The 23,687-nt window shown below is 37.9% G+C and overlaps 1 protein-coding gene across 1 annotated transcript in view; it reads right to left on the reverse strand.

Annotated features, from left to right (window-relative positions):
• Nucleotides 1–23,687, reverse strand: part of CLSTN2 (calsyntenin 2) — a 982,335-nt gene that overhangs the window by 589,506 nt on the left and 369,142 nt on the right. Inside the window, exon 2 of the mRNA XM_069063864.1 lies at nucleotides 4,923–5,045. Coding sequence (XP_068919965.1) covers nucleotides 4,923–5,045 — 123 coding nt within the window. The remainder of the gene's footprint in view (nucleotides 1–4,922; nucleotides 5,046–23,687) is intronic.

The following is a 23,687-nucleotide window of genomic DNA, read 5'->3' on the forward strand; positions in this document are numbered from 1 at the left end:
GACTGACCATCCTATAGCCTTTCCTTATATCACATGAACATGAGACCCTTCATCATCTTGGCAGCCTTTCCTCTTTTCTAATGACTTTTTAACTCATCAATGTCCCTCCAAAAGAATGGCTCATTAGAACTGAATGCAACGTTCCAAAGTTGGTCCAACCAGAGCAGTGTATATAACAAGGGTATCACTTTCCTAGTCCTGAATGCTTAGTGTAGTCACTGATCCCATTATCCTTCTTGAAAGCCCATTATTGTGTGCTGGCCACTGTTCAGGATACAAAAGAAGAATCAGGACATGGATTTCAAGACACTATTTGGAGATATAAAACATTCCTACACGGAGCAGCAAGAAAGAAAGAAAAAAGCATCAATTGGGTGTGAGGTTACATGGTTTGCACAGTAAGTCTAATAGAAGAAAGGACAGTTCAGTGTGTACTAATTTACTTGTACTGACCCTGAGTCAGTACCTATTTGCAACACTTTCAGTGAGATCATCTCATCTCATGTCAATCATGTGCTTCCTCTGAGGACATACTTTTCTACCTTCAAACAGAAGAGGAAACTGACCATTCTGGCATGCAGAATCCAAAACCAAACAAAGAAAAGCCCCCAAACTATAGTGCACCATTGCAGGACTGCCAACCAATGCCAAATACTAAACTATTCATTTCCCAGCAGGAAAGAGTGTGTGACCTGAGCAGCTTGAAACTAAACCAGTTTGGCCTGATTCTGAGTAAATCAAAGGGTCTCAATTTAGAACTGAAAGAGAGCTGCCTAGGATGATCCAGTCTCCTCATTGTAAAGATGATGGAACTGGGATTAGACCTTTTAGTGGGAGAGCCTTACCCTGTGTATGTTTATAACTCGTTTCTTTAAAAAAAATTAGTTTTCATCTCCTTCTTACCCTAATTACCTTGCATTTATTTTATATATGTATGCACACATATATGTGTATGTGAAAATATCAATTTGTATACACATTTCTCCCCTGTTAGAACAATCACTCCTTGAACACAGGGATTGTTTCATTTTAAAAATTTATGTCTTCATCCCCATAGCACGGTGACCTATACATTATAACTTCTCAAAAACGCTTGTTAATTGATGGGAGGGATGGATGGTTGCAGCTGATAGGTAGGTCATGTATTTTTTTTTCCATGGTGAAGGATGAAAAAAAAAACTTTCCAGCAGCCAGGAAATTGTACCATGTAGATAAATTTCTACTCTATGGGGTAACTGGCACAATTCAAATCTAAAGGTATCACAAAATTCTGCTCTCAAGGCATCCCAGTCATTTCACACACAATGTGGATTTTTTAAATAATATAAATATATAATTATGTATACAATACATTATATATGAAATATAATATATAATATGTGCAATTTTATATATGTAATATATAATCATATAGTAATTTTTTTTAATTTAGAGAACCCTAACATTTCCTTTGGATGCCTGTAATAACACCCTAAGTCCATAAAACATACTCTGATTTTGGTTTTTATTAACTAAATAGAGACATGAATACTTTATTTGGTCAAAATGATTTGCTATTTCACTAAATTCTAGCGAGGTACAGTGGAAAGAACCCTTGACCTGGAGTGAACAGATGTTGGTTTGAATTCTAGTCCTACCACCAAATAATATGGAATCATGGGAAAATCATGCTAATTTTTCCTGACTTTAGTTTTCTAATTAAAAAAAATAAAAGGTTGCATCAGGGTTGGGGAACTTGCAGCCTCGAGGTTACTTGTGAACTTCTAGGTTCTCGGTGCAACCTTTTGACTGAGTCCAAATTTTATAGAACAAATCCTTTTATTAAGGGGATTTGTTCTATGAAGTTTGAATTCAGTCAAAGGGCCGCAATTGAGAACCACACATGTGACAACAAGGACACAAGTTCCCTACCCCTGGATGATTACTAAGGTCCCTTCCAACTTTAACTTTCCATGACTATGGAATTTAATTCTATTAGTGGAAAGGAATTTGTAAGATCTTAGTGTTTAAAAAGTAAACTAGCAAAAATGAGAAAACAAAAACACAACCAACCAGTAAACACAAAAACGCCTGGTGCAGTCAAAATGGAATATAGGGTCAGAGGATCTCTGATCAAATCTTGGCTCTACTATTCACTTCTTGTGGGGCATTAAGGAAGTCATTTTACCTCTCTATCATTTTATAGATTATATTTTATTTATTTATATTTATATTTATTTTATTCTTAAAATGATGTGGTTGGGTTCAAAAGCCTTTAGAATCCCTTCCAGTCTTTCTATGAGCCTATGAAAATTTTATTCAGAATATATTATACTTTACACAAGGATCTAACCTAAAAGTAATCACTAATGGAAAAGATTGACAAATGAAATAAAACAAATAGCTACTGATAGCAAGAACCCAATGCCTATCACTGTCTAAAAGGGATAACGTTGACAAAGAGGAATTTGTATATTTCAAGGGAGGGATAGGGATCTTCAAGTCAATCTGCCACATTTTCTTTTTTAAAGATAAATGTTTTAAAATAAATATCTGTAGCCCAGATGGATGGCAGGAGCAAGTGTCTTTATCTTAGGCACCATCACAAATAACACCCAGAAAAAATGGCTTTTTAGCCATCCTAAAAGAATCCTTTTCAGTTTGAAGAGTAAGGGGGATTATAAGCTGATGCCTTAAAGCTAAAAGGATTTCTATGTGGCTGTCACTAGGACCAGTGAAGGGACACTGTCCTACTCCTTTACCTAGAAGTTATTATTGTTGTTGTTTTATCCTTTATTTTTGAAGAGGACAAATGGCATCCCAAGAGTGATGTCTTGACTCCTGAGTATACATTCAGGAAGAACTCATTTTATGTAGTGAGTCTATACCTGAGTACTTCCCTTCAAACAAGTATTCACCATTGAAATCTATATTTAATTGTACTTGAGAAGTTTGCTGTTTGAATGAAATCCTTTCCCCCCTCTATAAAGTAAACAATCTCTTCCTCTTCAAAGAATCTACTTATAAATTAAGATTTTCCTATATTGGGCAAATATATCTGAAAGACTCTCGTATCACAAGAAGTTAGAATGGATTTATTCAGTTTAATTTGATGCTAGTTTTCTATAATATATTAGATATATGATAGAAGGGAGGGCAGATCAGGGGAGGGGCTAGTCAGAAGCAAACATTTTTGAAAAGGGACAGGGTCAAAGAGGAGAATAGAATAAAAAAGGGGCAGGATAGGATGGAAGGAAAAATAGTCTTTCACATTGCCGCCTAGCTGCCCCAAAATTTGGTGATCCAAGACAATTCCAAAGGGTGAATGATGGGAAAAGCTTATCCTCATCAAGAGAAAGAACCATGGAGTCTGGATGAAGATCAAAGCATACTATTTTAACTTTTTTGCTTGGTTTTTGTTTTTGGTGCATTTTCCCTTTTGTTCTGTTTCTTCTTTCACAACATGACTAATGTAGAAATATGTTTAACATGATTGCATATGTATACCCTCTATCAGATTGCTGGCAGTCTTGGGCAAGGGGGAGGAGGAGGAAGGAGAGACAAAAATTGGGAACTCAAAATCTTTCAAAAACTGAATGTTGAAAATGATCTTTATATGTAATTGGAAAAATATTGTTTACAAATAAAAAGAAATATACCTTTAAACTTGCACAAAGTCATAGAGTAGTAGTCTCCCAAAGAAAAGATTATTTGCAGGGAATTTCTCAGAATTGGAAGAATCCCAACCTTAAACATAGATGCTTCAAACCTATCAGAGCCACTGTCCCTCATAATACAAATGCCCATATGACTTATTCCCTTGTATCCTTAGAGTACTTCCTCACACTACATAGGAAATTTTATGTTGTTTTCCATACATAAATGCTAATTCTTCCATTAGCCCTGCCCCCTCATACTTTATAATCTTCTCTAATGAAAAGAAGAAAAAAGGCTTTTGCAAAGCTTTTCTGTTAGAAGTGCAAAAGAGCCATTTTTTTCCCTGCCCAAGTAGCTCATAATGTAACAGACAAACTGTCAGAAAAAATAGACTTAATAATGGTAAAAAACCTCGACCTGGCATACATCTATCATAAAGCAATCTTCCAGAAATCTTGAAAACCTTCATTAAATTTCCTGTCTTGCCCCTGACAGTTATAAAGTGCTAACAATATTACTCATGATGCAAGTGTCTTCAGAAATACCTTATCATTTTTTCATCATAACCTTTTTCTTTCTTTTCTTTTTCTTTTAACGCCTGCCAAAGAGTAGGGCACATTCCCATTTCCTGCTAGTATACTCCTTGGAAGGAACTGAGAAGACAGTCAATGGTGGACTTCTTCTCATCCATCAAGATGACTAAGCAAATCAACAGCCATAAGTTATAATCAGAGAAAATAGCTTACTTATCATTGTATTTCTATAGCCCTTTCAAAAGTTATATCAAATCCCCATTCCCCATCACCCCAAACCCCAATAGAGGTCAGTATCATAAATTGTGTCTGGTTTCTTTTTCATCAAAATCTACTATGGCAAGCACCCATAGCTATTTCCTATGGGTCACTAAGAACAGGAGAGCTCAGACTTTTTGGCCCATGAACCATTCCACTGAAGCAAAAGATCCTATGAACTCTTGTCTCATCCCTTATACCAAACTTTATATGACTTTTGTCATTCTCCTAAGGGAGATAGAGAGAAAACAAACACATGAGAAACCAAAGGAAAGAGATTATCCAAGAATAACAAAGTCTCTACAGGAGACTAACACACAGGTTCACCAGGAAGACTCTTGAAAACCATCAAGGCATGTGACCATTCCATCATATTAGCTGATTAAGATGTTAACACTTAATTATATAAGGCACTTGATTTTATAAAGTTGACAGTTCTCAGACTGACATCAAGAGTAAGCCAATCTAAATAGCCCCCTCAGCAGGGTGTCCTACCTGCAAAGGGAACTGGAGCATCCTTATCCAGGGCAACAAGAGGTGGATCCAAAATGACAGTGTCATTGTTCTCAGTTATGACTCCGTGGTATGAGGTTTCAATCCATGGTTTGTGTTTGTTCACTGGAAAAAAAGATACAAAATGTAACTGGATGAGTTGAGTATTCCCTGTTAGTAGCTCATTCCAGCATAGGTCTGAATCCCTAAAGGTAGATAAATACAATTCAGCAATTAATAAGATACCTTAAATACCAGATATGTCTTTATTATATATGCTACTACATCAAAGCTAAACCAATCCACAGTCAGGAAATTAGGAGCAGTTCTAGCAACTATTCTATTATTAAGGGATTTATTTTTGAAGGGTTGGGGGAGATTTTAATGTTTCCTGAAACTGAACCAAACATATATTTAATATCTAGTATAATAAAATTGCTACCTGAGCTCATAGCTTCATTAGCTTTAGCTGAACTAGAGAAAGTGGGTTGTGATTAACCCACAGCTTCCATAAAATAACAAAAATTCAGGCTGTTAATTGGAGCAAAGCAATTTGTCATTATTAAAAACATGAACCAATCACTAAACGTTTATTAAGCACCTACTATGCGTTAGGCATTATGACGTGTGCTAGGGATAATAAGACCCAAATCTCTGCTCTCACGGAGCTTACATTCAATCAGGGAAGATAACATGTACATAGGTAATTATATATTAAATAAATACAAAGTAAAAATGAGATATTTTAAGGAAGGTACTAGCAGTTGTGCATAGGGAAGAGAATTCAGGAAAGACACTGCTTATAAGATGATGCTTGAACTGAGTCTTGAAAGATATAAAGTAGCCCACAGAGAAGAAGTGAGGAGAGAGGGAGTGCATTCCGGGCATGGAGGATGGTCAGGACAAAGGGAATGGAGATGGAAGATGGAGTGCCATGTGTGAGGAATAGAAAGGGCAGTTTATACAAAACACTTTTCACACAAATCAAGTCAGATCTAAATAACTGGAAAAACATCAGTTGCTCATGGCTAGGTTGAGTTAATATAGTAAAAATGATGATTTTACCCAAATTAATTTACCTATTTAGTGGCATACCAATCAATCTACCAAAAAATAATTTTACAGAGCTAGAAAAAATAGTAACCAAATTCATCTGGAAGAACAAAAAGTCCAGAATATCAAGGGAATTAGTGAAAAGAAATGCTAGGAAAGGAGGCCTAGTCATACCAGATTTTAAACTGTACTATATAGCAACAGTCATCACAACTGCTTGGTACTGGTTGAGGAATAGAGTAGTGGTTCAGTGGAATAGGTTAGGTACACAAGACACAGTAGTCAATGACTATAGTCATCTACTGTTTGGTAAACTCAAAGACCCCCTCTTCTGGGATAAGAAATCACTATTTTACAAAACTACTGGGAAAACTGGAAAACAGTATGGCAGAAACTGGGCATAGACCAATATCTTACACCGTATACCAAGAATGGACAGTTTAGGGAGACTGAAGAGTGAGGAGTGGGAGTAAAATATAAAAAAAACTGTCAAGGAAGGTAGAGGCCAGGTTACAAAGGGTTTCACTCACAAGAATAAAAGGTTATATTTTATTCTACTCACAATAGGGAGCCTCTGTAGTTGATTAAGTAGGGGAAGGATATAGTTAAACCTGAGTTTTAGGAAAACAATTTCAACAGTTGTGAGAGTTGGACTAAAGTGAAAAGAAAATTGAAAAGGAAAACATCTGCTTCTGACTCTCCATTCTTCCCCAGCATATGTTCTTTGTGAATCCTACCTGGCTTTGGACCTGCTGTTGCCCCTAAATTCAGACAATGTCTTTGTAACTGCAGGAGATAGTAGTGTGCTAACCAGTGAATTCCTGACTTTGATCTCTGGTTTGTAGAGCAGCTTTAAGTTGGAAATCTAGTATTGCGTTCAGATTCGACAAGCTCTATTTCCTATTTCTATTTTAGACTATGGGTCGAGACTTCAGTCATCATTAGAGGATTTAGAGTAGGAAAGGATTTTGAGGATCATTTAGTCTTAACGATGGTAAATATGCCTCTTGCCTCTTGGCAGGGGGTAGAGAATGAGGAATACATTATCAGGCATAGCTAATGTAATGATTTGTTTTGCTTGACTACACACATGTATGTGTATATATACATATATGTAACCATATATATTACAAAGGAGGGGTCTATTGTGTGTGTGTGAAACAAGGAAGATTAGTAAGTCACTGGGAAATAACAGGAATGTAAAATAAGAGAAAAACATAAATAAAAGATTTAAAGAGAAAAAACAAAAGATCATCTAATCCAGCTCCCTCATTTTATATATGGATAATGAAACTGAAGATAAGACAGGTAAGTACTATAAGACATTTTTGTGCCAAATGGGTAGTAAGTAGTAAAGGTAAAATGAAGCCAGGATACTCTACCCTAGATCCCAGTGTTCTTTTACATTACACCTTGGTGTGCCATATACAAATATGAAAGGGAGAGGTACTGTGGTATAGTGTGCCACAGTGTCAAGAAATCCTGGGCTCAAGTTTCATTTCTGAAAATATTGGCTGTTTGATCCTAGGCAAATAATTGTGACCTCTGTGTCCCAAGCAATTTTCCAAGCCTTTATATTGTGGAGAAGGTACAGATCATCAGCACCTCCATGAGGTGGGGGCACAGTGCCATGAACATAATATGTAATTAATAAATGTTTGTGGGATGAGAGTAGTACATAACTTTTGGTCAGTTGTTTAGGGTGCTTAAGGTTCCCTGTCTTAATCCTCCCATCTACATGGAAAGATAGTACTCCTAAGATTCCTCCCTGGAAAGAGTCCCAGATGGTCAGTCTCTCTCTGTCTCTGTCTCTCTGCCTCTTTCTCTCTTTTCATTTATTTTTTGAGTTGGAAATATTTTGCCCTTTCTCCAACCCCACTCTCCACTGAGAAGGCAAACAATATGATCACATGATCTCTTAATTATATTATTACCAATTTTACAAGTCAACACTTTATGTGGATATTGTAAGAAACTTAGTTAAATATCGTTCCAAAATCCAGATACATCCATACCAAATGCCCAAGGCATTTACCTTCATCAACTACTCAATTAACCCGGTCAAAAAAGGAAATAAGGTTAGTTTGGAATGACTCTTTCTTAACAAACCCATGCTGCCTTGTAGTGATTGTCTTTTTCTAATGCCATAGTAAGTACTCGTCAAGGATGGAGATGTTTTCAGTAGACTGGTATCTATATTTGTGACTATATCTCTAAAGTCTTATCTGACAGTTCCAGTTGCAAAATCATTTACAAAGGCAAGTTTGCTTCCTCAAAAGAGCTAAATATTTTCATATAATAATTATAATGTTCTGATACACTAAAGAAAACAAATCCTGCCTTTCTGTTATTCAAAACCTTCTATTATTTTCCCCTGACTTACTTTCCAGCTTTATTTCATATTACTCCCTTTCATGAATTCTATGTTCCAATAAACCAAATGAGTAGCTCTATTCCTTGATCTCAGCCTGCCCTCTCCAGCTGCTTTGCATATTCGAGGCCCACACCTAGAATATACTCCTTTGCACAATACCATCTGCTGAAATCCTGTTCTTCCTTCAAGGCTAGGGGCTATGTTCTTTGTGAATCACTCCTCAAAATCTCCTCCCCAGCTCAAAGTGACTTCATTCTACTCAAATTTTTCCTAGAACATCTTATGGACTTGTTCTTTGTTCTTTATACACCGTATCTTAAACAATATACATGTCATATCCCACAAAGTAGACTACAAGACCCTTGAGGATTAGCACAGTGCCTCGTACATTGTAGATATTTAATAAGTATTGATTTGTTGAATAAAATTAAATTATAAATCTTTTTGGATACCATTCTTTCTCTTGTCACAATGGGCACCAACTACTTAAAATGATCATGAACATAATTTCTGGCTCAAAACCGGAGGGCTTGAGAGGTTTGAGGTCACTCAGAACACCAAAGGGAAATCTTTGTCAAATCAGGCAGTAATTTCATGGATGTGTCTACTTGACTTCAATGTAACTAGTCAAGTCAATGAATATAAGTTCAGGTAAAGGGACAGATTTTTGTTACAAAGCAGATATGACCTCAACAAATGGTCAGGGACTCTGCTTCTGCCTCTATGTTCTACTGCTTTTTCACTTGCTTTTCATGGGAATATCCTTTTGGATACTCTGAATGATGTTTGCTCCATGTCATTTTCATTTCTACTGGTCTAGTGATACAGAAAACAGAAGAAAGAACACTGGCAATTGTCTCTGGTAATAATGCAAAGCTAAACTGTAAGAGGGGGCCCTCATATTCTTCTCTTGTGTCCCCCACAGTATCAAGCACAGGACTGGGCACAGGGAATGATCTCTAGGAATGGACTCAATTGGCATGGTATTTAAGGGACAGCTAGGATTGTACAAAGGATGGGAAGGCATGGGTAAATTGCAATATTATAGGAGGGACTATCAACACTGGATCACAGATTTGTTTGAATACTTGAGTCCAGAATCCCCACAGAAACAATGATTTGGGAAACTTTATAGATCAAGTAATCATAGTTTCTTGAGAATGGGAACTTGTTTTTGCCTTCCTGTCCTTAGTCCCAAGCACAACACCTGGGATACAGTAGACACTTGAGAAATGTTTGTTAAATGAATGAAATGTGACATACCATGTATATTTTTATGTACACTAAAACTTGAAACAGTTTTTAAAAAGCCAGAAATTCATGGAATAGAACTTGTGAATGTTACACATAGGAAAGAGATCCTGAGACACATGCATAGCCAAGAAACCACCTGCTAAGTCTTTGCTTTGATTTTCATGCAAATAAAAGCACTTTAAAATAGTGCTCTGAACTTTCAAACACACTAATAGTTTTTAGGTTTTACTTTAAAGAAAAAAAGTATCAACACTGTTGTTCCTGAGTTTCCTTAGGGAAGGGCAAATGACTGCATTTACCTGATTCTACTCCATTTAAACACTGTCTCCAGAGATAATAGTTTTGTTGATGTGGTCTATGCAGGCAAAAAACAAGGCATCAAGTTTACAACTGCCAATCACAAATCAAAATCACAGGATAGGAATTTCAGAGGTTGTCTCCTCCAAACTGAACCGAAATGAGAATCTTCCTTACAAAATATCATCAAGTCTTTGTTTGAAGTTCATGTAAAGGGGAATCCACCACCTTCCATGGCATTCTTGGATAACTCATTGTGTAAGAAATTTCTCTCTTGCATTTGTTTTAAATTAGCCTTTTCATAACTTTTAGCCAATTGCTTCTAGTTCTGTCTTCTGGAGCCAAGGACAAGTCCAAACCCTCTTTCTCAGCATAGCCCTTCCCAAAGTGCTCTCACCATGTTACCCATTCTAAAACAGCTGTTGTGTGCAAAGAAAATTTCCCCAAACCTCTTAAGCAATCCTCACAGGAGTGTGATCAGGCTCTTCACCATCTTGTTTGCCCTCCTCTTCTTTAGCTTCTCAGAGTTCTTTCTAAAATACAGAGGCCAGGTCTAAGTACAATACTACAGAAGTGGTATAGGTGATTTTGCCTCTGGAGCTTTTGACACTAAATCTCTCTGACTACGACATAAGACTGGGTCATTTTCCTTGACTTCTGTATCATGTTGCTGATTCATATTGATCTTATGATCCATTAAATGAAGAAAGGAAACAAACGTTTATTAAGTACCTACTATGTGCTAGTCATTTTACAAATACCTCATTTGATGCTCACAGAAACCCTGGGAGGTAGGTGCTATTTTTCTTCTCATTTTATGGTTGAGGAAATTGGCAAAAAGTGATCAAGCAACTTGGCCAAGTTCACACAGCTAGCGTGTTTCTGAAGGAGGATTTGAATTCTGGTCGTTCTGACTCCAGTCCTAACATTTGTATTCACTGTGCCAACCAGCTGCCTCCCCATGTCTTTTTCATCTACAGAGTCTGAGGGTTTATCCATGTGAAGATAGTCCCCCCCCCCAAAAAAAAACATGCATAGGAAAATACTTATTAAGTTACTGAAGAAGGCAGATAGTAAGTGACTGGCATCTTCTTGACTCTGGAATAGTTTAACTTTCTCACTAAGTGTGTTAACGCCTTAAATCTAACTAAGTAGAGCAAACAACAGATCTGAGTTCCTCATAATTCCCTCCATGTATCATTTACTTCAAAAAATGATGATGGATAATTTGTATATCCCACTCTGTGGTTTACAAAATTATTTCTGTGCAACAATCCTACAAAGCAGAATAGAACAATTATTATTATTATTATTATTATTTTTGGAGGGGAGAAGGCAAGGCAATTGGGGTTAAGTGATTTGCCCAAGGTCACACAGATATTTAACTGTTTGAAGTGTCTTAGACTGGATTTGAACTCAGGTCCTCCTGACTTCACGGCTGATGCTCTATTCACTGTGGCACCTACCTGCCCCGGTACAATTATTATTAAGCAATATTTTGGATATGAGGAACCTGTGCCTCAGGCAATTTCAATAACTTGACCCTGGTCACACAGCAAAGTAAGTGCCAGGAGTGACCCTTGAATCCAGATTTTGTTTTGAAATCCTGAAGCTAGTGATCTTATCATTCCACAAAATAAATAAAGTGAATTGAAACATTTAGAGTGTAAAATGTCTTCCTCTCCTCTCTCTCCTTTCCTTTTCTCCTTTCCAGGACAAGAAGGTTGATTTCCAAACATCTGTGATGCTGGAACATTCACAGATACAGACTACAACCACTCTATTACCTAAGAGTTTCGTGAGTTTTCAATATATTTTGTATGTACTTATTCATATTCAGTTTTTTTCTCCCCATAGAATGTAAGATCCCTGTAGTCAGGGACTGGTTCATTTTTGCCTGGCATCCCTAAAACTTAGGAAAGAGACTAGCACATAGCAGTCATTTAGCAAATGATTTTGGGGGAAAAATCACTATCTAATGACCAATCTCCTTATCATGATTTAATTTTGTTTTAGATTTTATTTATCTTATTCTGAATTTAAAAATAAAACAACCATGATTTTTTTTAATTTTGGCAAGTTCATAATGGACATTTAGTCCTGATTCTAATAAATAAAAAATTCTAATAAAATCTTTTCTAGTTTGATAGCACTCATGAGAACTCTTCTTTCATTAGCAGAGCCTTCAAGAGCCAAGGAACAACTCCATGTTGGAATACAGCCTTAACGTAGAACTTTATTGAAAAATTAGATGCTATCTAACTCTCACCAATAGGGGAAAACCATCCAGTATGGTAAAAAGGAGATTAACAAATGCTAGTAGGTGGACTGATGGACAATTCAGATATTGAAAAATTATATATAACATATGCTCAAATAAATTCAAATTTTATCTATATGCCCTCTCCATTCATTAAATTCCTGAATTCACATAACCTCTATCTCTATTCTACTTTAATTATCTACAGGAATGTTTAACCTAAGCCCCACTGTTACCTGAAACTATATACTAAAATCCAAAACTATGAAATTCAATTCTCTCCTAATAGTCTCTGGATATCCTACCTCTTCCATTGTAACACTTATTCTGAAACTGATTTTTACTTACACTGTGACCTTTAGTTCTTGGTCTCTGCCAATTTTCTCTTTCTTCTTTAGTTTGGCTTTCCTTCCCTCCCTTCAAAATATTGACTTTATATGTTAGTCATTTCGACAAGGTACTATCCTCTGCCCTTTAATCACCTTGCCTTTCACTATTCCCAACACACTAATCCCTAACTCTGGGCCATCCTCACCATTTGCTCTATTTCTATTCCTGAGGTGATGGTGGTGGATAGAAAAAAAAATATGGGAAAAAGGTAGAGAAAAGAAGAAAAAAAAGTTACATGATAATTCTGTTATATATTTTAAAAGAATAGAAAATTGTATATAATAGATTTGCAGTTTCATGTGCAATCATCTTTTTTCCATTCTATTCTACTAGATTATGGAATACTTATTTTATTTCTTAAGTTCAGGATAAAATAAAATAAAAAAACACAAAAGAATTGTTTTGAGTATGTCCACCACCATGATATCTAACTTTAATTGAGCTCTCACTGATGAGTTCTTTGGATTTCTAATAAACTTTCTATCACATTCTCTGGAATAACTGTTCCAAAACTTCTAGTTCCTCAAGCTTCCAACTCAGAAGATGGTCTTGACTTCTAATTTATTTTGAACACACTGAAGATAATATCCCTAGCTTTCTCATGTCTCCTCTTCTACCCTTTTAAATCCCCTCACCTTCGCTCATCTCATCCTTTACTATATGGTATAGAATGTGACCTTCGTTGCCAAAGCTAATTTTTGTACTTATTCCTTTGACATATTCTCCTACTCTTGCCTAATCTTGCTCTACTGATCATTCACTCTCTTTCCCTATTATACAAGCTCTTTCTGTACTGGCTTTTTACCCTATAATTGCAGACATGCTCCAGACTCTCCAATCCTCTCCTAAAAAATAAATTCCTTTGAGCTCATTACCACATCAAGCTATTGTCCTATATCTTCCCTCTCTTTCACTTCTAAACATCTAGCAAGAATAATCTACATTCACTTCCTCTACTCCCTCACTACCTATCCCCTTTTCAACCAGGTTGAAAAGATAGTTTTCATTTCCTATGACTATGTTGAAAGGCTTCTCTTTGATAATCTTTTAACTGCCAAATTAAAAGCCTTTTCTCAGTGCTTATCATTTTTTTACTTCTCTGAAACACTTGACCCTGTTGCCAACCTATCATTCTTGATAGTCTTTCTTATATGAGGCTGTTATTTCCTATTTCCTCTCCTACCTCTCTGTTTCTTCTCAGTCTTCTTCACTGGTTTATCTACTTCAGCCAACCCTCTAAAAGTATGTTCCTCAAGGTTCTGATCACAGTCTTCCTTTATTCTTTCTCCAGACTTTCTTCTTTGTTGACTTCCCACAGCAGCATGGTAGAGCGAACTTTGAGATAGAGGACCTGAATTCCAGTCTTCACTCCTCTATCTGTGACAGGTCTTTGGCCTTTCCTTATCTATAAAATGAGAGTTTTGGACTAAACAGTCTCTTAGGTCCCTTCTTCTTCTACGTCTATTTTCCTAGGAAGACTGAAATGAGGATGAGGAGAAGCAGGAAAAGTTTAATTCAGATAAGATACCTCCTGGGCTTCCTTGGCTTCATGGAGTTTGGGGTTATGATGAGGAGCCAGAAGAGGCAATATGTTCTAGTGGAAAGGACAGTGAATGTGTAGTCTGAACACTGAAAGTTTTCTCATCTTTTAAAGAGGGATAGTGATGCCTGCCTCGACAGAGAATGGTGAGCACCCAATACAATCATGAGCTTTGTAGACTGTGAAGTACCATATACAAAAGCAAGGAATTACTAAGGATGAACAGCCATAACTAAATTAGGCCCTTGTCCTGGATGGTGATTCAAAGTCTGCATCCCACAAGCTAACTGCCAAAGGAACAAGACTGGAGGACACAAACTAGCGTTGACCATAGGTGTTTGCAAACTGTCTCAGAAGCCGTATTTCCACTTCTCACTTGCTTTATTTGCGGTAAGCATGAAGATGAAATGCTGTGAACAAGCAGCAAAATTGTTTTCTCAGTTCTTCTGGTAGCTGAGCCCTCTTTCTGCATCTTTCTGATCGAATTTCACCTGGAGCACAGAAGCAGGTTTTCCCATTAGGGGTCTGAATAGGGCAGCAGTATAGTCAATACTCTAGTTTGGGCCCTTAGTACTGTGCTTCATGATGGACCCCAGAAGAACTATAACGATACCCTATATTTTCACTATACCTCTTAGACGGATTGATTAGCCACCAGCGTAAGTGCAATATAAATAATCTGTAGCTGCTAGGGCAAGACAATAAATCTCTCTCTTTTCTATCAGTCACCCCAAATATAATTAGAGATCAATCTATTAACAATGTGTGTGGAACAGACCAAGTGCTCTAGGTCTTCACAAAACATTTCAGATTCATTGTCACTGCTTCCCTGCTCAAAACCATTCAATGACATCCAGTTGCCTTGTATTCAAGGACTCTGCAAAATGGTTCATTTGCATTTCCATCCTTATCTTCTTCTCTAACCAGGAGGTCCTAACCTTTCCCTGAATCACCTTGTGCATTCCCATCCATATTTCTTTGACTATACTATTATTCAGGCATAGCATAGCTTTCCTCTATGTTTTGTCCCATCTTCAAAGGCCTATTCAAATCCCAACTTCTCTATAAAGTTACAGCTAGTAAAATTTGAGCTCTATGAGAACAGGCACTATGTTTTACTTAATCTGAGTTTCTTCCCTAGTCCTTAGCACAGAGATCTGTAACACCGTCCACTATATCCTCACTAAATTCTGGTATCAGACACAAAGTTTAGTGTGAGAGTATTTTAATGCAAATTTCTGATTAAGTGAAATTGGCCTATTTACTATTCTCCATCGAGGACATTTTATCTTCACTTGAGATTGTCACATAGTAGGTATTTAATAAATACTTGATTGGTGGTGATGGGTTTTTGGTATATCAGTAACTAAATCCTCTTAGCTAAGTTTAAGTTCAACAGCCCCTAGCTGAATGAATGAATGGATAGAAAAGCACTTACTGAGCAAGGAGTAAGTGAAAAACATTACACTAAGTGGGAGGAATGCAAACAGAAATGCAAGATGGTTCCTACTCCAAAGAAGTTCACATTTCAGCAGTTAAGGAAACACATAGGGGAGATCAGATAGAAAGGCTTTTGGAGCAACAGGAAAACAGTAACATATCTTCTTTAACCTCATTTTCACTAATAAAATGCCACTGGTTACTTATCTTTACTCATTTGGCAGTGTCAAGGACTTTGGGGTTAAGAATTTTTATTTCTGGGTCTTCGGTATGTGGTTGCTGATGCAGTCGGGACTGGGACACCTGCAGAAGCAACGGCCTGGTCACACCTCCATGAGTGTATGACTCCACACCTTCCTGGAATGATGGATAAGATGTTGGGATGGAAGCAAGCCCAGTGGTTTGGTGGGGTTGGGGAAGGGTGGGGAGGGAACTGCCCATCCCCCAAGCTCTCTGGCTTTCTTGTCCAATGGTAACAGTTGGTAGGTGGTTGGTGGTTTTGGTGAAAGATATGGATTCCTTCTTCCTAGTTATAGCTCTCCTGGATGTTGGTTGTGAGGGCCAAAATGGAAGCAGGGATGGTGATCTGAGGGGGACAGGGGATGTTATTTTCTTGACTATAGGGTCCTGAACTATTTCCAGTGAGGTCTGGGGAAAGACACTGGTGATTTTACTCATCTGGCAAATTCAGATAAGCTAGGTTGCCCATCCTGTGAATAACAGCAGGCAATTGGTAGGGGTGGATGGTCCCTGCCCTATAGTAGTCATTTCCCTGGATGATGACTGTGGGGACTCCCATAACTGTAGTATGGGGTCATACCCATGTAGTCTCCAGCTTTTAAATGTGCTAAGCATCCCTGACTCCCAGTTGAGTCTTCTCTGGCTCACAGACACCCACCCTTGAGAATTTGGAGGGCATCAGTTTATTTGGGAGCTTGTGAGCCAGAGTTGGAATTTCCTCTCCCAACAAATTACTTGTATTTTTATGAGCCCCATGAATATTTCTGGGGCTTCTGACTCTTCTTCCTAGATTTCAGGAACAAACCTCCCTTAGGGGTGGTACTGTGGGATGAAAGCTTTGAGAAACATGACAAGGACTAACTGGTTATTACTCATCTTTCCCATGGCATCTGCACTGAGAGGCATGAATCACCTGAAGATGTTTGGTGGGAAGTAGAAATACAAATGAGTTCAAGATAACAGAACTGGTGCGCCTCCTCTAATGTCCTCAGGACTAAAATTCAGGTTTCCCGTTCAGTGCTTTTCCTACCAGTGCTGTTGAAACAGTTTGCTGGGTGTTTTTGTTTATTTAAACTCACACTGCCATGGTGTAGTCCAGGAGAGAGTAAACAAGCATATGTGCTCTAGCTCACAGTTCAGGAAGCTAATGGAGAGCAGTGTCCCCTGGCCTGATGATTCATAGCAAGCAGGTGGGTAGGGGCCACAGATCTGCCAGTAGCAAACTCATTCTCTTTTACTCCTTCCTCCCCTTTTCACAGTGAGGCTTTCTAGGGGATACTACCAATCAAAAATATGGATCCAAAAATAATAGAAGCTCTTTTGGAACTTACTATCTGAATATTTTGGGGGCAGCTAGGAGATATAGAGATCCTAAAGTCAGGAAGACTCATCTTCCTGAGTTCAAATCTGGCCTCAGATACTTCCTAGCTGTGTGACCCTGGGCAAGTTACTTAACCCTATTTGCCTCAATTTCCTCATTTGCAAAATGAGTTGGAGAAGGAAATGTCAAACCATTCCAGTATCTCTGCCAAGAAAACCCCAAATGGAGTTACAAAGAGTCAGATGGGACTGAAACGACTGAACACGTACAATAACAACAAAATCTGAAAGTCTAAAGATGATTTCCTGCGTATTAACTGCCATCAGGACAAGGCTTATACATACAAAGGCCTAACATGTGATCACCTACAGAGTGATTCTAGGAACTTTGGACAAAATCCCATGCTCTGAAACATCTGAAATGCCACCATTAAAAAGTCATTTCTTTGAATCTTAATGTTCCGACTAAATTACAACACCCTTGGGAGAAGAAGCATGTTAGGCTAGTATCAGTTATACCTAAATAAAAATTGGCTAACAGATGCTAAGTACAAGCCACTATGCAAATGCAAAAGAGAAGGTTAAAGTATAGGTACTGAGCTGAGGAGAAGGGAGAAAAGGGTGGAATTAAAGAGAGGATTAAGGACATGCCACAGATAAACTTTCTTAATTTCACAATTGTGCCAGTTACTGGCCTTTCATCCCCTTCAAGATGAATGATTTTAGAAAGGAAGAAAAAAATGAAGGCCATGGCCTCCTAGAATCTGTTCTTTCCTGCATTTATTTTCCAGGTGATACATAAAATGATGGATCAGAGTTGCATCACTCAGACAGAAATCCTTTCCCTCTTTTGGGAATGTAGGGTTTTCTCTGAGACCAAGACATGGGACCAAGGCACTTGAGATTGTAAGCAAATATAAATTGTGTTGGAGGATCCTGGACTTTTCCTGACGTGATTAATTACCTGACATACCATTGATGTATCTAATCTGATAGGCCTTATATTTCAGACTTTATAAAACAGTACTTGGGCCTAACAGAGGGGCCTGAGAAGAAGTCATCCATGTGTTTCTGACATTCTGGTCTAGCCACTTCACCTTCAACTGCGTCTACATCTCCAACCAAAGGTGCTGAAGCATTCTGTCCAATTTTTAGGGGAAGGAGGACCCACATGCAGAGCAAAGCATATGCTGTCTCACCCACTCTCTTTGAAGTCTGGTGAATTCTTTTTTTTTAAAGCAATAGGGGTTAAGTAACTTGCTCAAGGTTACACAGCCAGTTATTTTTGTGTAGGTGCTGAGTATCTGAGGCCGGAACCGATCCCAGGTCTCCCGACGCTGGGGCTGGCACTCTTACTCACTGCACCACCTGGCCGCCCCTGAAGTCTGGTGAATTGTACAATTTTTTACATTTAATCTAGAGGAAAAGAGGAAGCCTGCAGTTATGGGCCAAATTAATTCAATAAATATTTACTGAGTGCCCGCTGGGGGCACAGTTCTATGCTAGATGCTGTCAAAGGTAGAGAGAAGGAGGAAACATGTGTCCTGTCACATGAAGCTGTTTAAGAGGAGGCAACAGTGGCAAGGCCTCCAAGTTTGGAGACAGAGGACCTGAGTTTGATTCTCTGATCTGCCACTTACCTCTTGTGTTACTACAGAAGGAGATGTATACTGAATTAACTGAGAATGACTGAATGTGTGACTAGCCCACACCCCTAAAAACCCCAAAACATTTCCTTAACAAAACATGTCCTCCTGGCCACCTTCGTTCTGAGGCTTGATACTGGTCAAGTCATTTAATCTTTCTCAGCCTCAGTTTCCTCTCCTGTAAAATGGAGATAATACCACCTATTTAAAAAATTCTGTGAACATCAAATGAAATAATATATGTAAAGCACTCTAAAAACCTTAAAGCACTACGTGAATGTTATTATTTTTAAGAGAACTGAAAAGTAGTTTGAAATTTTAAAATTATTTTTTCATTCATACTTCATACTTCAGCTTATTTTATTCTTTTAAAATTAATCAGTGTAGGAAGTTGGCAGGTGAGGAATACCCTTTACTAATGCAAAAAATGTCATCTATTTGCATTTTAAAGTCTTAGAGATTTGCCTGGGGGCATCAAGAGTTTGGGAAACTCACCCAGGGTCACTCGGCAAATATGAATTAGAGGCAGGGACTTGAATCCAGTTTAGCTATTTCTTATTAAGCTTTGGCTAATTGATTCTCCCCCACCCCTTCTCTACAGACAAACTTTTGGCTTTTTATTTCCAAGAATTTCCAAGCTCTGACTAGCTTATGTTTTATTTTTTTTCAATCCATTCCAAATTCTATTCAGGATAATTTTCTTTTCTTCTAGAACATCTATTCTCAAGACCTAGTCTATAATCAACACACCATCAATGGCCTTTTCTTTTCTCTCTGTTATTTGTTTTCTTCCCTCAACATTGTAGTCTCTGGAAATAGCTGCTTTTAAAAAAAAATTTCACACAGAGAAAATATCAATATGATATTTCCTTTCTATGTTAAGACAAATTAAGGTTTGCCACCAACTGAGCTTTTAAAACTAAGGTGTGAACGATTTCCCCCCCTCAGGTATATGGTTTATTTCTTTTTAAAAATTATTATTTTAAAAACATTTTGGGATTAACATTGGGATTAACAACAGGAACTTTCATGAAGCATTTGAAAATTTTCCTTCCTGTTCTGCTTTTCTGCCTTCATCCTAAGCTAGATTCCCCTTGTGTCCCATGATTCAGGATCCTATAGAATTCATGGCCACTTGTTGCTTACCGAGTAGAAAGGAAATTCTGTCTCTGAGCCCCAGAATAGGGTGGAACATGGACCCCTGGCTGGGATAAAGATGCTATGGCTGCCTTTTCTTCCAGGAGTCCTATATTAGACTCCTTGGGGAAAGCTGTATCTCCTAAGGAATCAGTTTAGATTCAAATGGAGGAGACAGTGGAATCACATCTCTGGAACTTGGCTTAGTGTAACTCACAGCAATACCATGGCAGACGGCAAACATAGCAGGCCTTTGGCAGCCAGAACAGGTGGCTGCTGATAAGGTGTGATTTCAGGAAACCTCCCAGAACAAGAATGTCTTCCATGTCACTATCACTCACATTTTAAATTTTTTAATTCTAGATTCATTCCTTTAAGGCATTCTTCCTGACAAAATCTAAATGTACCTGGAAAATATCCTTTGCCCCCTAGACAAGATTAGTTTATCAGATCCTTTCCAAACTGACAGCTGACTAACAGCTGGATTTGAAAAGGGGAAAGAGGACCAAATGGTCAAGAAAATGAAGACTTAGGGTAGCAGGAGATCTTGGGCACGTCCGAGTAGCATTAGAGCAACAGATGCCTATTTGAGGAGGAGAAAAAAGAGGAGGGTGAAGACCCCAAAGTTAAACTATACCCACTTGACACTTCTAGTTATGGTAAGCAAAGTTGGCCCAATGTAAGTTAGGGCAATAATACAGTAGACACTGACCACAAAGTCATAGGTAAGCCTAATGACGCCTGAGCTGAGAACTTGTGAAGGTGGTAAGTCAGTGCTTACTGCCTTCAAAACTTTGTCAGGTGGCAACTAGGGCTATGTGGGGGAGAAAGTGAGGATGTCAGCAAAAAAAGGAATACTGTTGATTTGCTGTCACTTAATACCTCTAGATTTTAAAAATCTTATTCTATAAGATATGTTTGTATTGACATCAACAAAAAAACAACAAAAAAAAGTTTAGTTAATCATCTATGTTGTTGAAGCCTCCTGCATACTTCAATAGGTAACTGTTACTACTTCTCCACAAAGCCTTCCCCTCTAACTTCGGTGGTATTCTTCCCCCACATACAAGGGATCTTTCCCCTTGAATTTGCACGGACTCTTCCTTGGCACCCACTCATATAATAGTTGTTCATGTTGGTGACTTTCCCACATACTTGATCAGGTTCCCTTTACTTTGGGTTCATGAACCTTCAAGGTATGCAATTTGGATGGGAAATATTAAACATTTATTTAGATATTACTGGTTTCCTTTACAATCTCTGGATTTTCTTTTATGCATTTAAAAAGATTTTGAAAAGGAGTCCAGAGGTTTCGTCAGACTGCCAGAGGGGTCTGTGGCGCCAAAAAAGGTTAAGAATCCTTGAATTAGTTGGCAAACTCTGCAAAATCATGATCTCTGTCAATTTTTGGAGCCTCAGGGCTTCACACAATGCTTTATACATTATAAGCACTTAAATGCTTGCTAAATTAAATTCATATTAAACAGGTGCAATCCAAAGGTGAAAAGAGGATCTTACATCTCTGATGGCCATACATGTTTTGGATTGAGTTGGAAGAAAAAAGATTATCCAGCCCTGAGAGACTTGTATGGTCCTTGGGCAGTGTTTATAGGATGTCAAACAATCTGGATGACATGAAACACTAAGAGTGCCCAGATCATTTTTACTCATATGTGACAAAGCTTGCCAAAGCTTACTAAGAGGCATGCTGGCCTGTGCTAAGGACCTGGATTAATCCAAGTCTGATTTAACAGCCAGAAACGTAGACTTACAGAAAAAAAGAAAAAAAACCACCATTCTTAACTTCAGTGCCTTGAGGATTAGCATACATCTACTGGGTAGTCCTAAAGCCATTCAAAAGAAGATAGTTTAAAAATGTGAAAGAAAAAAAAGTTTTGATATTCTAATGTCCCTATTCAGTTACTGGAGGCAATTCATTTTCCCATGCATGGTATTTCACAAGGGGAGCAACTTTGTTGGAATAAAGTGTTCACTAAATTGTTATATCTATAATTCCACAGAATTGTCATTACTTTTATATTTCCTACTTCGATGCATTTAAAACATTTTTTTTCTTATAGCCAACTCTCAGTTGGTTTGGGGATTAATATTAACAGACTATATGACTCCAAGAATTACTTCTTTCTGCTCACACCTCAATCAGAAAGAAACCCTTTCTTGTTTTTTGGGGGGGAATAGACAGAGGAGTCTTGAACCTATACAAGTGTATAAGTCCCTTAAAGGCAAGGGCTGTTTCATTCTTGTCTGTATCAAAGATAAACAAAGGCCACGTTTTCAAGGAGTGCCTCCTTCAAATATCTAGTTCAGATTTTTAATATCATACATGACCTCCATGAAGACTCCAGACTCCTCAAAATCTTTTTAAATGCCTAAAAGAAAATCCATAGATTACAAAGGCAACCAATTATATTGAAATAAAGGCATAATATCTTCCCATCTAAATTTCAGACTCCTTGATCCCTATCCATACATAACTTATGGGTTCATTGCCTCAAAGGTTAAGGACACCTGAACTAAAAGATGGAAAAGTGACTAACATAACTATGATATGAGTGGTATAGGTGCCAAGCAAGAGTCCAAGTAAAATGCTAGGAGAAATGCAAGGAAAGACATCTCTAGCGAAATGCCCTACACAGGGTAGGTACTTACTAAATAACTGCTGAGTTACACTAAATTTGTACAGTAATGACTACCAGATACCAATACAGATGAATAACTTATCTCCTTATGGGCAGCTAGGTGGAAGAGGGCTGTGCCTAGACTCAAGAGGACTCTTCTTTCTGAGTTCAAATCTGGTCTCAGACACTTACTAGATGTGTGACCCTGGGCAAGTCATTTGCCTCACTATCATCACCTGCAAAATGAACTGGAGAAGGAAATGGCAAACCACTCAAGTATCTCTGCCAAGAAAAAGCCAAACAGGATCATGAAGAGTCAGACAAGATTGAAGAAAACAGTGAACAACTTATCTTCTCAGAGTCACTAAGAAGGAAGTTAAGTGTCTTACCTAGCCAAAAAGACCCAATTTAATGTGTCAGAGCTTGAAACCAGGTCATCACAATGTCAAAGAAAAAGAGCTTTATACACTACTAGTTTCCTCTCAACTCTGAGCTAGCATAGTTATTCAGGACTGATACATCAACAAGCATTTATGAAGTATGTACTGTGTTCAACCCTATGCTTAGGCATTCTGGGGGCTACAAGAAACTGATGGGACTCTGTCTTCCCCTCAGGGAATCTATGGACAATTTTTTATCTGAAATTTTAAGAGATTTGATACTATGACTAGAATACTCCTTTTCCCCCAGACTGGAGTATTTATGTTTTTTTAGGTGTCAACTGGAAAATTGTCTAAGGACTTTGGAAATAAACTTCTGTTTGGAGGGTGGCAAATTAGGACCTGCTCCTCCCGTGCATTCCACTTGGGGCTTGTTGTCATGAGATGTTAGCAAGAAAAAAAATAGCAATTACCTTTTTGACAGTGTGTTAATTGCAAACTGATCATCCCATGCTTTTTGCTTCAGAAAAAATACTGGCAGCCATTTTAACTTGTTATCTATGATCACAATTCCCTATGTTTACAGGGGTTCTGGTTCCTGGTAAGTAGTAGTCTACTAAGGAGGGGAGGAAAATGAAATGAGGATGAGAGGAGGGGATAAATATCTCTAATACCGTGACTACCAGTCCCTGAATCAGATTGAAAACTTAAAAAAAAACCCTACCACCTAAATTATCACTGTGGTTTGGTTTCTTTCTCTCTCTCTCTTTCTTTCCTTCCCTCCCTCCCCTCCCCTCC

The sequence above is a fragment of the Petaurus breviceps genome, unplaced genomic scaffold, assembly GCF_028583685.1.
Source record: "Petaurus breviceps papuanus isolate PSGF00001 unplaced genomic scaffold, PetGlider_PUasm1.0 90604, whole genome shotgun sequence".
Taxonomy (NCBI): Eukaryota; Metazoa; Chordata; class Mammalia; order Diprotodontia; family Petauridae; genus Petaurus; species Petaurus breviceps.